Genomic DNA, 15221 nt, shown 5'->3' on the forward strand with positions numbered 1-15221 from the left:
AGCTTTCATGTACTACAGTCCACTTCATCAGATGCATGAAATGTTATCCTGAGGGGTGTATAAAAATCACGAACACACACAGAGTTGCGGGGGGGGGCGCGGAGTTGATACCAGAGTTGCGGGGGGGGGCGGAGATGATACCGGTAATTAAAATTAACATTGGCAATTCACAAAACTTGATGATGCCAAAGGGAGCCTGGCATCGGTAAGCCAATTGGCACACGTGCTAAAAATCCTTTGTTTCGGTTCAGTCCACAAGCGACTATTAAGTTCCACCTGCTACCACGTTGCTTGGGCGCTTAGCCCGCCCTCCCGTTACGAGTAAACGTTAGTAGCTCTAATTGTGCTGCAAACGTCGCAACGTGCACAGTCCCACCCTTTGTTAATAAAATAAAAAGTGCATTGTCTTACGTTGCAAAAAACACAATCCTCCTCCTCCTCTTATTATTCTGGAAGACCCAAAGAAGACATTAACAATGCAATCCCAGGCATGTTTCCCGGGAAGAAAATCCCGCTCCGTTCAGTGGGTCTTACTCCTAAGTAAACGGGCACAGCATTGCAGCCCCACAAAGTGCAAGCAGCGGGGCACCGGAAGCCAAACATAGGATGTTGCGCCGTTTGGCCGTCCCTCCATCCCCGCGCCTGCTGCGTACGAGGGCAAACGCAGTTTCCTGACGAGGCGGGACGGTTGGAAGGAGAGCCCTTTTCGAATTGACGCTCTTCTATTCGACGGTCGACAAAAAAGCTGGGTGTGCCCGTCTGCTCTTCTCCAATGGGCTCTCCTGCCCTAAACCACTCCCCTGCCCGAAGTATTTCTGCAGGGAGAGGAGGCGGGTTGCATTTCGGAGTTTCTGGGTCGGACTGCAAGGGACACCGATGGAGCCGTGGCTATCTGTTGGGGAAGGCGGCGCCGGTGGCGGTGGCGGCCGCCGGGCTTCCAAAGGGCCTGGATCCCATAGGATCCCTTGCAGGTATAGAGAACGAGCAGGAAAGGGGTCGCGGGGCTCCTCGAGCGCCGTCTTTTCCATCGTCCAGAAGCGCGCCAGGCCCGGAGTGCGTTCGGACGGCAGCGGCGCTCCAAAGTGGAATTCCCCCCCCCCCCCGTCGTGCTTGTTGGGCTGTATGCTTTCATATAGGTGGCTGGGACAGGAAGTCGGGATTGCAGGAAAGTGATTCAGCAGCGCTGTTGTTTTGCTCGACAGCTGAGCGGCTTCTTCCCAGTGACTGGCAAACTTTGGCAACCTCGCTGCTAACTTGCATCCTATTCCCCCAGCGACCGTAAACTTGTAGCGCACGCGCGCAGACTTTGTAGCCCTCGGAGTTCTGGAGACCTTTATCGGCATCGGGCAATCGGGTTGGGTTTGCACCCACGTTTGGCAGTCGGAGAGGCGGGTGGAGGAAATATGAGGGGGGACTCCTTCCCGGCCTTCCGTAGTAGCGCAGGGCGTGGCGGTGGCTGTAGTCCGGCCCGAAACAAAAGCCGCGTACAACAACATGATCACACCCTTGCTTTTCGGAAGCAAAAACTGTGAGAGGGTCCGCTCCCCATTCGTCTTGTATGTAAAAGGATAGGGGGAAAGCGCGCGCACGCGCGCCGTTACCGCTTGTATTTGCGTTTAAGTAAACCGGGATAAGGATTAGTATGTTTTGAATGGCTGGGTTCCTTGGGGCGGAGTGCGCTCGCAACTTTTGTGCAAGGAGCTTTCCAGGGCTGGTGCCTCTTAGCCAAGGGGCTGAGAATTTCTAATAAACTTTTGCAAACGCTGCCCTCTTGAAAGGGGCTAGAGCAAAAGTCTTCCATAGCAAGGGCAGAGTCTGAAATAACACTCAGAACTTCATAGAGCAAGTTCTCAGATTTGCTGGTTTTACCAACTCCAGTGCTATTTAAATACCGGTGAAGTTTTACTGGCTTGGGTCAGTAAAATATATGGGAAACCTAGTTTCTCGTAATAGCTTTTAAAAGAAATATATGCACCCCTAGTGGTTCTGCTGCTTTTAAATATAACTTTGTGCTGGAAAGTGCCTACTGAAGTGAGGGTCTACTAGGTGCAAATCACATGCCTCGTTTTTAGGTGGTTTATGGTTCCCTTCTTCAGTTACCATGCACTCTGCCTGCTCACCCACTTTAGAACGCTTTGCCCACTTTAAATGTCTCCACACAAAAGGGAGGGTACATTTGCTTTGCATACAAAAGTTCCTAGGTTCAATTCCTAGCATCTTCCATTAGGGCTGGGAAGTGCCCCTTTCTGATACCTGTGGAGAGCCGCTGCTAGTCGACAAAACTTAATCTGCCCTTTATTCTCTTTCCCTTGCCCACCTAATTAGTGCTGTGTGAGAACCAGTGTTCATGGTTTGTGCTTCTTCAAACAAACTACAAGTACCGGTTCCTACCCTAAGACAGCACTGTAGTTTGTTTCCAGTTTAGAAAAGAGTGGAAAGGGGCAGGTTCCATTTAAGCTGCTGCAGCCAGCCCTGCTCATCCCTGTTGTTGTTGTTGTTGTTAACATTTCTATACTGCCCTTCATCTGAAGATCACAGGGTGGTTTACCATATAAAGTAAGCTGAAGTTGTTTCATACTGGCTTACGATTGTGTGCAATCCAAGCCCATACAAGCTATTTGCTTAATGCCTTTGTTTGGTATGAAGCTGACTGTTTAGATGCTATCCCTGTCCATCTTGTAGATATACAAAGTTGTCATCGGAGGTTTGGTTCATCTGAGCAAATCTTGACACACATTGCAAATGTGATTGTCTGAATATTGTGATGATTTGTTCCTGACCTTGGCCATGCAGGGGAATTTCAAAGAATTTCCCCCTATCCTTTTTACATACAAGACGAATGGGGAGGGGACCCTCTCAAAGTTTTTGCTGCCTGATTGTAATCTGAGGATGGATGGGAGATAGTATGATGATGGCAGGAAATAATTCAACCTGCATGGGGTGCCAAAAGGATTTTCTGGGCCCAGGACACTGTGTGTGGATTGGGCTCTCTGCTCCACTTGTGAAATACAACAGGTTTACATTACAATTTTATGTGCTTTGTGCCACATGCAAATTTCTATCATCTTTTGCAGGGCTCAAAAATAAGTCTGGGAATAAGCAAGTAGTCTTCAAAATTAGCTAGGCGGATTTTGTACCTGGCTGTCGATCACTTGCAACCAAGTGAAGATGCCTGGATGCCAGGAAGGCACCTGACATCTCCACCATCTGGAGGTGCATGCCTGGGGATCATTGAATCTGGACTGTTTTCACACATCCTGTAGAATTCTATCAGTTATATTTTATCTGCACAATCAGAATGAATTTCAAGAACCAAAATGTTTTCTTGTGTGCAGCAGAAGCAGTGAGCCACACTTTGGTTAATTGTTGTAGCTTGTCTTCACTTGCATCGCTCCACTGCCCTGCTCACAGTTGTGAAGAATATCCCTATGTTATGAATGGTCTGTGTAACCATTAAGAAAAAGAGGTAGGGATATGCCAATACACAGGGTGAGTCCTTTAAAAGAGGCCCTGTGGATACAAAGTACACATGTTCCACGGGGCCTCTTTTAAAAGACTCACCCTGTATATATGTGGACTGCCCCTGGATCAAGTGACTTTTCTTCTTTAAGTTCTCAATGTTCTTAAACGTAGCTCAAAGTAGCCATCTGAATTAGCCAGATGTTTAACTGATAAGCACAGTCAGTCCATCATTTGAAAAATAAGACTTTAGAGCTGTTTTACCTCAAAATGGCAACTAGACATTCCATTTTGGCAACTGTAACCTTGGTTTAAGGAACCATTTGGCACCAAGCTTATACTGTATATCTCTTGAGTTTCTAACGCTGTGAACAAGACACATCTGGCAGTATAAACAGACAATGCTTTCCCCCCATAATTATATTTTCATACTAGAGAAAGCTTAACCTGTTTAAATTCTGCCTGTCACAGTTCCTAAAGACATAAGAACCATGCTCTCCCCTAATGGCAGCCCATCAGTACGTAATACATACTTTCCCTAGACAATGCCTATCCCTCTGCAAAAAAAAAAAAAAAAAATTGCTAAAGAAAGATTTAATGTTTACATACTTGGGAAAATTTTTGTATAAAATCCTGAGTTAGGAGGAGAACGAGCTCAGTCTTTGCTGCTGCCTGTTGCTTTTGTGTGGACATGCTGTTGCCCAGTCTAAGATCCTGGATGTTGCCATTATTTTCTCTAAACAAAATCAAAAATTCTTTCCAGTAGCACCTTAGAGACCAACTGAGTTTGTTCTTGGTATGAGCTTTTGTGTGCATGCACACTTCTTCAGATACCTGAAGAATACTTATTTTCTCTAGGCGACAATCAATTTCTCTACCGGTGAAGAAGACAAAACAGCTTCAAAATGAAGCAGGAAGTTTCCTCAAAATGGCAATCCTTCTTCATTACATGAATTTCGAGAGAACATAGAGTGACACATCTATTCTGCCACCTAGGAAGTTCTAAAAATGGCTTCATAATAAACAATTTTGAAGCCATTTTGTATCTTTCCTTTGGCTTGTATGACTAAATTTCTCTAGCAGTCACCATTCACAGTTCTGACTTCACTTGTGGCTGAAAATATTGACAGGTGGGGGAGCAAGCTCACATATCACACAAAGCTCTTGCTTTGAATGGTGCCTGCATATTTTGCTTTCTGTCATTTGTTCTAAGGGGCTAGGGACTTCATCGGGGTTTTTATTTTTCATCTCTTTGGGAAGTGTTTCGTTCAACCCCAGTCCAGAGCGGAAAGGTTTTTGCGTCTCCTATTTGGCATATTGATTTTACTGGGACTTTGGTCTCTAGGTCTCATTTAGGATTGAACTCTGATTCTTTCTACAATTCTGCTTTTACTTTGTTTTCAGGAACTTTGCCCGTGGGACTTGCAGATGGGGTCAGAACTGCCGATTCTCCCATGATAGGAAGTCTACTCAGATCTGCAGATATTTCCAGAATGGGTTTTGTGATTATGGAGACCGTTGCAGGTAAAGGCTAGTTTTGCTTTGTTTTGATTTTTCTAAATAAACACAAAACTACACTCTTCCTTAACCCTGCTGCCTGCAAAAATCTGTTAGATTGAAGGTACTAGAAGCTTGATGATGCAATATTTTTTGATGCATTAGTACTGGTTGTCCTAGTCTCAAGCCTTTAAGTGAAAATAAAATTCTGCGGAGGCTTAGTAAGCTGTGAACTGGACAAAAATGCGATAGGGAGAAGGAAATTTAACTCTGCGCTTATATTGCCCATCTGTAAATATTCTGATCACTCGGGTCCAGTGGAAAGTTTGAGGGGAAATGTTATTCTACCAGCAGTGGGACTGCCTCTAGTCTTACAAACATTGACTTGACTGGATGTAGCAGTAGCCTTTTGGAAAATACCAAACTAAGTCCTTCAGGATAGCTTTAGTGGTCTTTAGTGGTTGATTTCTGTCACTGCCAGCCGTTCAGAGAACAGGGCTATCTGTTCCCCCCCCCCAAGAATTTATTAGATTTTCCAATTAAGAAACCAATTAAAACCAATACAATACATGGTTAAACACTCCATACTCCCCCCCCCTCCCACCGAGGGGAGCAACGAATACAAAACCCCTCTCTCACAGAGGCAGCAAAAATCATTTTACGTTTAACCACATATTTTGCCAATCATAGCGTGGTGCTGACCCTCTTCCTGGGCCAATCAATTGAATTCCCATCCTTACTTCTTACAATGACTTCCTCATTCCCCCCCTTACTGATTTCCAAATTATCACATAATTCCAGATTTTTTTAAATCTTTAACACTAATTTAAAATCCATCTCATCAATTTTGTTTTCTATTTAACATTTCTCTACCTCCGCCTCCAAATACTTTATATTTTCTCATTATCTTAACCAATATTTTCATATTAATCATACTCCTCCCTCCCTTATGGTCCCAGAATTTATCTTTCAAAGCATTGTCCATAATCGCAGTGTCCATGTCCAGTTGTCATAACCTTAATAAGATACAATTTCATTTTAAATTCAAATATTTACCCTATACCCTCCCTTTCAAAAAAAACCCGGCCCATGAGTCAAAAATGACAGAATCCTGTATCTGTCCATCTAGTCGCAGACCTGTAGTCTTTTCACAGTCTAATGGCAGCTGGAACCAATCTTTAACATTGTCACATTCTTCTTGTATAGAAACTCCATTTGGTATGTCCTGATCCAATTCCTCTTTTTCAGCATTGTCAGTACTCCCTTCTTCCTTTTCCTTCTGTTCTGGAATAAAATCCTCCAAATTGTTCTCAGTCTCAATCTCCAATTCTTTATGTGAAGTTAATTTCTGTCCTTTTGCCAATTGCCCAATGCTGTTAATTCCCACGGCTACTTGCTGCAAAAGTTCCAAAGCTTGTTTTACAAACTGCGAGGACAGTTTTCCCTTTGTCATCTCAAGGTCGGGTTTCAACTTGCTAGTCACAACAATTTATTTCTTGTTGCGTAGATCCTTACTGCATTAGTACGCCATTTTTTTTTGTTTTATTTTTCCATGTAATTTATATTATCCGCTCCTTCTGGTCCTCCGGGAAGCAGGAAAATACATCCAATCCACTTTTAAAACTAAAGATACCCATACAGAAAGTTTCTTTGTTTCAGTCACACTGAAAATAGCTTCAGTTACAAAGTCGCACTGTCTCTTAGTCTCAGCAGAGAGGGATTGACTTCCGTTTTTAGAATCCCCTCCGAAGCCAAATCAAATCAAATTACTCACAGTTTTATCTTCAGATTTGTCCTTTTGTCCATTTTTTTCTTTTACTTGGAAGAATTGAAACGCTGTAGCCCCTCAGTACCACAGCTTTGCGCAGGCAGGGAAAGCGGTATGTCCGATGTGCCGGGGCTCCACTCCCTCGCTCTGTGCGGGAAGTTGGGATCTAGCCCACTAACCAGATCCAGTTTTCCACCTCTTTGTAGGTGGAAGGGAAGAGGGCATTGATGGGTAAAACGCTCACCCTTGGCTATCACATTGCAGTCATTACTGCTAGATGTTCATAAAATCGGTGTGTCCCCCCCCCATCTTCTTTTAAATTCTTCAGTGCTGTGGTTCCAAAATAATAAAATAAACTGCAAATATGTTTGTCTCAGCCCAGGGGAGGGGGAAGAATTGCCATCAGGAGGAGAATTGGAAAATAATGTTTGGTAGAGAATATTGAAATTTTAAGTTCTCATACAGGTGAAACTCGAAAAATTAGAATATCATGGAAAAGTTCATTTATGTAAGCAATTGTTTTCATTAGCTACTGGAGTTTAATATATGAGATAGACTCATGACATGCAAAGCGAGATATGTCAAGCCTTTATTTGTTATAATTGTGATGATTTTGGCGTTCAGCTGGTGAAAACCCCAAAGTTGAGATTGTTAATTTGGGGTTCTCATCAGCTGTACGCCAAAATCATCACAATTATAACAAACAAAGGCTTGACATATCTCGCTTTGCATGTCATGAGTCTATCTCATATATTAGTTTCACCTTTTAAGTTGAATTACTGAAAGAAATGAACCTTTCCACGATATTCTAATTTTTCTAGTTTCACCTGTACTTGGTGTCTTGGTGGTTATGAGAAAAACCTGATTGGAACAGAGGGGATAAGTTTGTTCAGTATTGGTGAAAGAACCCTGCAGCTATTTTGAGAGAAGATATATAAGAGGTTATGTAATAAAAAATGAATTGGCGGATTCAGAGGAGAACCCTCTTCCCATCCCCCCTGCTAACTGGGCAGTGAAGCACCTGCTAAAAAGGTGGCTTCTCCCTTGTATATAGTGTTTATTATCCCAGCATGGTATCCCTCCCAGTGTCTCCTCCACGCTGGGGAAATGGAGTTCAGCTATATACCAAATTGTGTATAGAGTTCTAGTCATCCTGTCTTGCTGCTTGTGGAAGGCCAGCTGCTCCCTTGAATGTGTGTGGGGGGATGGGGAGGTGTGTGTCTTATCTCAAAGGCAGCTATTCCCTGTTTTAGCAATGAGGTAATTTTTGTTTTTCTGGGCAAGAGGATACACTTTGTTCCTGTGCTTTGAATGAGTTGCTCCTGTGCTGTGAATGACATACTATTGACATTCAATCTCTCAGCTACCAGCACGTCCTGGAAACACCCCCCTTGAGCAGATGTGGCTCAGAGGCTGCCTACCATGGACTGCGTGGATTGACTGTGAACCGCCGAGGCTCGGAGCCGGCCATCTTGCCAGAAGCTTCAGTGAGGAGTTGGGGAGGGGCCCGGCGTGGCTCAGAACCTGCTGTCTCGGGCATGGCACAGCTGCAGATGAACTTTGGGAGCATGAGGGTGTCATTTGAGGAGGAGGATGAAGATGATGAGAAAGCCATCCCTTCCTGGCACCCTCCAAACTGGGCCCTCAGTAAAGAATTTGTTCCCAGGCAGGCTGCTTCAGGTAAGTTCGTGGAGAGGCTGGTTTTTGTGGGCTTGGGCTCTTGTTGCAGCCTTTGTTGTAGCTTTTGGGGATGGTCGTTGTCGTGGGGCACATGAGCAAAACAGTTCTATTCCCCCACTTCCCTATCTCCACCCTGCTTCTCACAATCTTTGTCATTTGACTGCTAACTCAATAATTCTCTGTCAAGATGACTTTGTTATTAAGACACACTCAATGGGATTTTGATTTGGCAATGTTCCAATGGAGTCGAGAATGAATTTCTGCACACATGCCCCACAGTCTTGAGAAGTGCATCTGGGGTCCTAGTTACATGGAACTTGCTTTTCTGTGAGAAGCTTCTGTTTGGATAGGACGCCATTTTGAATGACTTTGTCCAGTCCCAGCCATGGAAGGGACCCAACATGACACGTTGGCTCATTCTCCAGGTCCCGTGCAGCTAGAATGAAAGGCCTCTTGTTTGTGAGGTGGGGAAAGGGGGCCAGGTCATCATCAGTTGGTAACTCTGCGTGGATGGAGACAGGAAGGGACTCTTCCAATGACATCTTTTAAATGCTGTTCATTCCAGCTTTCCTCAACTGATTCTCCTTTTCTTCCTTACATGTTGCATCTTTATATCTTTTTAGAGAAGTGATGGGTGAGATTGTAAGCTTGTGATTCTAATGTTTGCGCAGGCTCTTGTATTTTTAGACACTTGATAGAATAATAGTTGGACTGGTGGCAGCAGCCTCCTACTTAGCTGTTTCTCTGCTGCCCAGGTTCCACATCCCATGAAGAGAGACTTGACACCACTTCCCTGATGCCAGAAGAAGCATCAACCAAGGAGGCTGCTCCTGTTTCTGTGGTCTCGGAAGAGCCAAAGGTAGGTGGGATGCCTGCAAATGTAGAGTGATGATAACAGACACTGCCATTTAAATAAAAACCAGTGGGTTTCTCCTGAGCTCTGAGACTGAGGAATTTTGGGATGCAGTTGGAGCAGGAAAGAAGTATTGGGAGATGTGAGGTGAGCCACGGAGAGGGGAGGGATGCTTGAAACACACCTGGATTTTTAGCATCTGCCAACCAGGTGACCTGATGCTCTGGATTACAACTCTTATCAACCCAGCAGATTAGTGAATATCACCACCACCACCCATAAACCTCTTTGGTGTGTGCCTCCAAGAAACAGGGTTGCACAACCACAGGAATTTATAACTTCAAGCTTTTGAAATGAGATTGATTAATAGGAAATCAGGTTTAGGTATGTGTGGTGGTGTTGCATCCAGCTGCGTGGAACCAGTGCAGGTTTTAGGTGGATGAACTTTGGAGAAACTGGAGTGTAGTGTAGAAGGCCGCCAGGACCTGCTTTTAGATAGTACTGTATTCTCCAACTGTTGTGTTCCTTTCCCAGGCAGCTGGCAGTTCAGAAGCGGCAGAAGCTGCTGCTTCTGCAGAGGTGCAGAAAAGTGAGGATGTGGTGTGCGGAATCTGCATGGACAAAATCTCTCAGAAGACCTTGCCTCAGGAGCGTCTGTTTGGCATTCTTCCTAACTGCTCCCATGCCTACTGTGTGACCTGCATCCGGAAGTGGAGGAAAAGCCGGGACTTTCACAATGCGGTGATTAAGTAAGTGCTTCATGGCCCAATTGCTTGTCTTGTGCTTGTGTAAACTGCATCTTCTGGCAGGTTGCTGTCTGAAGTGTGTAGACTGAGTATTGGCAACCTTTGGCCCGGGATCTCCCACAATTGGGGCCCCAGCTGTTTTTGGACTACAACTCTCATCAATCCTAGCTAGCAGGACCAGTGGTCAGGGATGATGGGAGTTATGCAAAAGCAGCAAGAGGCCCAAGTTTGCGAAAACCCTGCTTTGACCCATCAGATGCCGACAAACAGCAACCATCATCATCTTCGCTGTCTGTTGGCCATGCTTGCTGGGACTTGTAGCTTTAACCCCCTTTGTGAAGGCACTTTTTATCAAGGAGGTTTCTGGCTCTGCTGTTCTGGACTGCACCCCCGGGAGGTTGCTGTTAGGCTTCCATGTTGCTAAGCGTTTTGATGTTTGTGCAGTTGGGTTAGAGTGTGGTGCTAATAATGCAAAGGTTGCAGGTTTGATCTCCGTACGGGACTGCTGTGTATTCTTGCATTGCAGGGGGTTGGGCAAGATGATCCTCATGGTCCCTTCCAACTCTACAATTCTTTGATTCTGATATGTTAGGCAAATCATGCAGATTGCTTTGGGCCAGAAGCAGAGCGATTGCCCTTTTATTTTTATTTTAAATAATTTTTATTCATTTTGTAAATTTAGAAAATATTACATAATAAAACGTGAAAAATACAGAAATTCAAAAAAGGAAAGGAAAAAGAAAAAAAGAAAACAGTATATACTTCTTACAATCACATAACTTATTCTTAACATCAATAAATGACTTCCCCCAATCCCCCCCCCATCTGAATTTCATTTCCTAATCTTCTTTGGCAATTTCTAAGGGCTAACATCTTATCCAATATTTTCTTCTAGAACATCTATAATTAACCTATTTCCTAAAAATATTGTGAAAAACCTATAGCTGTGATTGCCCTTCTAGGGTTTGTCTGGGTATATTACATCCTCTCTTATGTTCATTCCTCAGGGGCTGTCCAGAGTGCAGAGTCACTTCAACTTATTTCATCCCCAACCAATACTGGGTTTCTGATTCAGAAGAAAAAGAAAAACTGATTGAGAATTTCAAGGCACGGACCAGGTAAGCAGCTAGCACTTCAGCAAAAAGGTCACCAAATATGTCAATGCTGTTGAAGCATCTAGGTCCTTGTTCTCCAATCTTGAAACCATTGGCAATAACTCTGAGAATGCCAGGCTGCTGACTGGCTTCATGAGTTGAAACTGGTCATCGTGGTCATTTGCTTAAGAGCCAAATAGGAAATAGACTGGCTTCATTAATCCATGTGCATACACTTTGGCGTTCCCTTCATGGTTAAGTATGCCTTGCTGTAGTGCCCGTTATTCTGCCTGCATACCCAGCTAACAGCTCCAAAGCTAGCCTCAGTTCTGGGTGGCAATGTTGATCTGCAGCAGCCTTCCCCAACCGGGTGCCCTTCAGTTGTTTTGGACTACAGCCTCCAAAGCTGTGCTGACGGGGTGGGGGTGGGGGTGGGGGTGGAGGAACCAAGCTAAGTAAGTCTGATCTACAATATTTATACAGATTTCTGAAAAGGGTCATCTCTCTTGTGGTCTGATTTAATGATTTTAATTCCCCTAGCAAAATAAGGTGCAAATTCTTTGTCAGAAGCAATGGTCACTGCCCCTTTAAATCAGAGTGCATCTACCTGCATGAGCTGCCTGGAGGTCGGCTCCCGGCTGCAAAGCCGCAACAGAGGCCTGAACGGCGGAGACGGCGGACCGTTGTAAGTAACAATTTCCTTGATGCAGTCATGATACGGCAAGCCATTGTAAGCTAGTCACTGAGAGGTAGGATGTCCTTCCTAAGATACTCTGCTTCCCAAATACTTAGGATGCCTATGGGATGCAACATGGAAATGCACACACTGCCTTGAGAGGCAACAGCCTCGGTTGTCGCTGGTCCAGCCTTAGGCATTTCTGTTCATCAAGCTTTGTTTTCTGGGGGTTGAAGATGACAGCAGCAGGCTAAGTCAGTGGTTCTCAATTGGCATACTTGGGGCTACTGCCCCTGCTCACATTGCTTGCCAACCCCCAGCTCCCTTCCCCTATGGCATCCCTCTTGACTAGGGTTTCCCAAACGTGGGTCTCCAGCTGTTTTGGGACTATAACTCCCACCTTCACTTCAATAAGCCCCATGTAATCCTTTCTCCTCCCACTTCCACCAGCCCCCTCAGGTGCCACACATATCTCTCCCACCTGTCAACGCATACATCTCATACAAACCGAAAGCTCTTTGCCTCCCCCCAGTCCCCTTCAAGAGCCCCCCTTTAATCCTGCTGTGCCCCCTTCCCACTTCCGCCAGACCTGTTTTGGCAACAATACAGATTATGAGGGCTCACAGAATATCTGCAGCCTTGACTCAGACCAGGCTTGCTGCAGCTGCTGCCCGTCCTTCCCTCTCCTTCCTTCATGCCTGTTCCCCAGAGTGCCGCCATTGCTGCAGGTTGGTGGTGGCATTCACGAAGGAGATAAAGACTTTCTACCCTCTCTGCTGCCAGTGGTGGTAGCGATGACAGGGAGCATGGGAATGCCTGGTTGGCTGCTTGCTCCACCTATTCATTCAGGGCTTCTCAGGCGTTGCCTCGCAATGTTGTGTGTGTACATGTGCACTCAATTGCCAGCATGACTGCGGGTAAGTACAAATTTAGTATATAGAGACATGATTCCTTTAGCTTTTCTAGTGAAACGTGCCTATGCGTTCCCTGTTCCCTGACAGGTCAGTGGTGTGATTTCAGCCGAAAGCCTTTTTTTCTTGTGTCCTGTATTGCAGGCCTATAACCGATCTCCATCTGACAGCTCGGATGAAGATGATGACGATATGTACCTCATCCAATGGGCTCTGACTGTTGCACTGTTGCAGAGGGACAGGGACTTTGACTATTCGGACTTTCTTTTTTGGGATTCGAGTGATTCTTCTGAATAGATGATGACGGTGACGACGACATCATTGGAGGCTGTGGGAACAATCTTACTGACATGTGAAGCTGTGGCTTGGGGAGAATGGGTGGGGAAGGGATCTTGATCAGTTGAATGGTTGTCTGGGGGGGGCTCTTAGTTGTCTGGCGGGTCTTCATTGCATTTTGCCTGGAATCCGTAAGCTGGGAGAACATAGTGCAAGGACCTGTTTTATGTTGGGAAGGCCTCCTGATTCCACAGGGCAAGATAATGGCTGTCACCACTGTTGGCATACGGTATCTTAACACGTCACCCAAGTGCACTGCCATTCTCCTATCCCTTGCTTGGCTATATCTTCACGTTCCTTTCCCCCGCCTCAACATTTTATCACATCCTGGGCTTCCCAGCATTGGGATCCATGAAGCCCCTCCCAGCTGTATCCCTTCTAGGAGGGTGCCAGGTTCTGCTGGTGCTCAGGAAGTCTGTGTATACTGGAGACACTGAGTTTTCAGGTATGTTCATGGTGCTGCTAGTTGTTTCCTCAGAAAGGCAGGCTTGCTGAGCAGTGCTTTTTGTCTAGCAGTGCTATCGGGTATCTATCATAGGCTTACGGAGGAGGGGTGTAACATAGGGTAGTGTGAACTAAATCTTGAATTTTTATTGATGCAGTGATCAATTTAGTATTGGAGGCTTAGAACTCAGTGATTTAAACCCTTAGGATCTGGGATCGGTAAGCCCCCTGAATGTATTTTTAATCCTAGAAGGATCGGGAGAGAGTATCAAATAAAATGAGCTTTAAAAATGTAGCCATGCAAAGTCTCTTTTTCTACCCCTCTGTTAACTTTTTCCTGTTTACTTGTTAAAACGTGTTGTAGTGTATGAACACAAATCTATTCAGTTTTTTTCTATCTTCTATAGTATCCTGGTGTCCCCCTATAAACACACACACACACACACACACACACACACACACACATATTGCAATGCACTTCTCTAGCTACATGACTGTCAGAATGGTAACATTTAACACTGCTAGGCATAGGGGTATCACTCTCTTGGCCTGTGAAGAAAGTACCAAGGAGTGCAATTTTAGTGCCATTCAAACAACATTCCTAAGCATGCAAACTCCAATCTGATGTAGTCAATAGAAGCTGCCCCCACCCTGAAATCAGAGACTTCTATCTAATGTAAGATGTTTTGTTTCCCTGAAGGCCACCTATGCTTTTGGCTGGTTACAGCCTGTTCTCCCTGCTTTTTCTTATTTTGTGACCACCCTCCATAAATGAGCGACTATTTGAAAGATATAAAGGCTTCAGCTTGCATCAGTGTCTGGGTTCTTCTAAAATGCTTACATTGACACACAGAATGTTTAAATGCTGAAGAACCATTTTCTGTCCTCCATTGTGTAGGCAAAACATGTCCTTGATTCTTTGCAGTAGTACTAGTGAGACCATTCCAGTACTAAATTACAGCACTCAAACCCATGACATAACCTGACGCAAATAACTCTAGCAGGTTTTGTCCTGGTTCATGCAAAACTGGTTCCAGTGGTTCCTTCATCAAGGCTTACAATACTTGTTTGGGTAGACAAGCTGTAAATCACACATAATTAAATTGTGTCAGGCTACTTGAGTATGGTGCAGGATGCGGGTGGCACTTTGGTCTAAACCACAGAGCCTAGGGCTTTCCTATCAGAAGGTTGGTGGTTCGAATCCCCGTGACGGGGTGAGCTCCTGTTGTTCGGTCCCAGCTCCTGCCCACCTAGCAGTTCGAAAGCACGTCAAGTGCAAGTAGATAAATGGGTACCGCTCCAGCAGGAAGGTAAACGGTGTTTCTGTGCGCTGCTCTGGTTCGCCAAAAGCAGCTTAGTCATGCTGGCCACATGACCCATATGTGGACAAACGCCGGCTCCCTCAGCCTATAGAGCAAGATGACCGCCACAACCCCGAGTCGTCCGCAACTGGACCTAATGGTCAGGGGTACCTTTGCCTTTTACTTGAGTATGGCAACTACCAAGTCCTGCCTTGTGGATGTACTGAATTTTCTGTGGTTGAAATTTTCCCTGTTGGAAAGCGATCCCATTTCATCTGTCCCCCAGCTATGCAGAGGATGGGCTAGGCTGTATGTGGAAGGCTGTAAAGTGAAGGTATTTGTTTGTCTGAGAACATGAGACCACTTCTTTCAAACTACAAGAAAGAAGATTCCACCTAAACATTAGGAAGAACTTCCTGACAGTAAGAGCTGTTCAACAGTGGAATTTGCTGCCAA

The 15221-nt window shown here is 45.1% G+C and overlaps 1 protein-coding gene across 1 annotated transcript; it reads left to right on the forward strand.

The window, feature by feature from the left end:
• Positions 1 to 876: 876 nt before the first annotated feature.
• Positions 877 to 13759, forward strand: LOC117048617 (probable E3 ubiquitin-protein ligase makorin-1). The gene is made up of 8 exons (XM_033152671.1): positions 877 to 971; positions 4864 to 4983; positions 8088 to 8404; positions 9160 to 9263; positions 9792 to 10006; positions 11011 to 11121; positions 11638 to 11782; positions 12829 to 13759. Exons 1-8 carry the CDS (start codon positions 877 to 879, stop codon positions 12979 to 12981), a joined length of 1260 nt encoding a protein of 419 aa, XP_033008562.1. The 3' UTR covers positions 12982 to 13759.
• Positions 13760 to 15221: the final 1462 nt, after the last annotated feature.

This window comes from Lacerta agilis, chromosome 6 (genome assembly GCF_009819535.1).
Source record: "Lacerta agilis isolate rLacAgi1 chromosome 6, rLacAgi1.pri, whole genome shotgun sequence".
NCBI lineage: Eukaryota > Metazoa > Chordata > Lepidosauria > Squamata > Lacertidae > Lacerta > Lacerta agilis.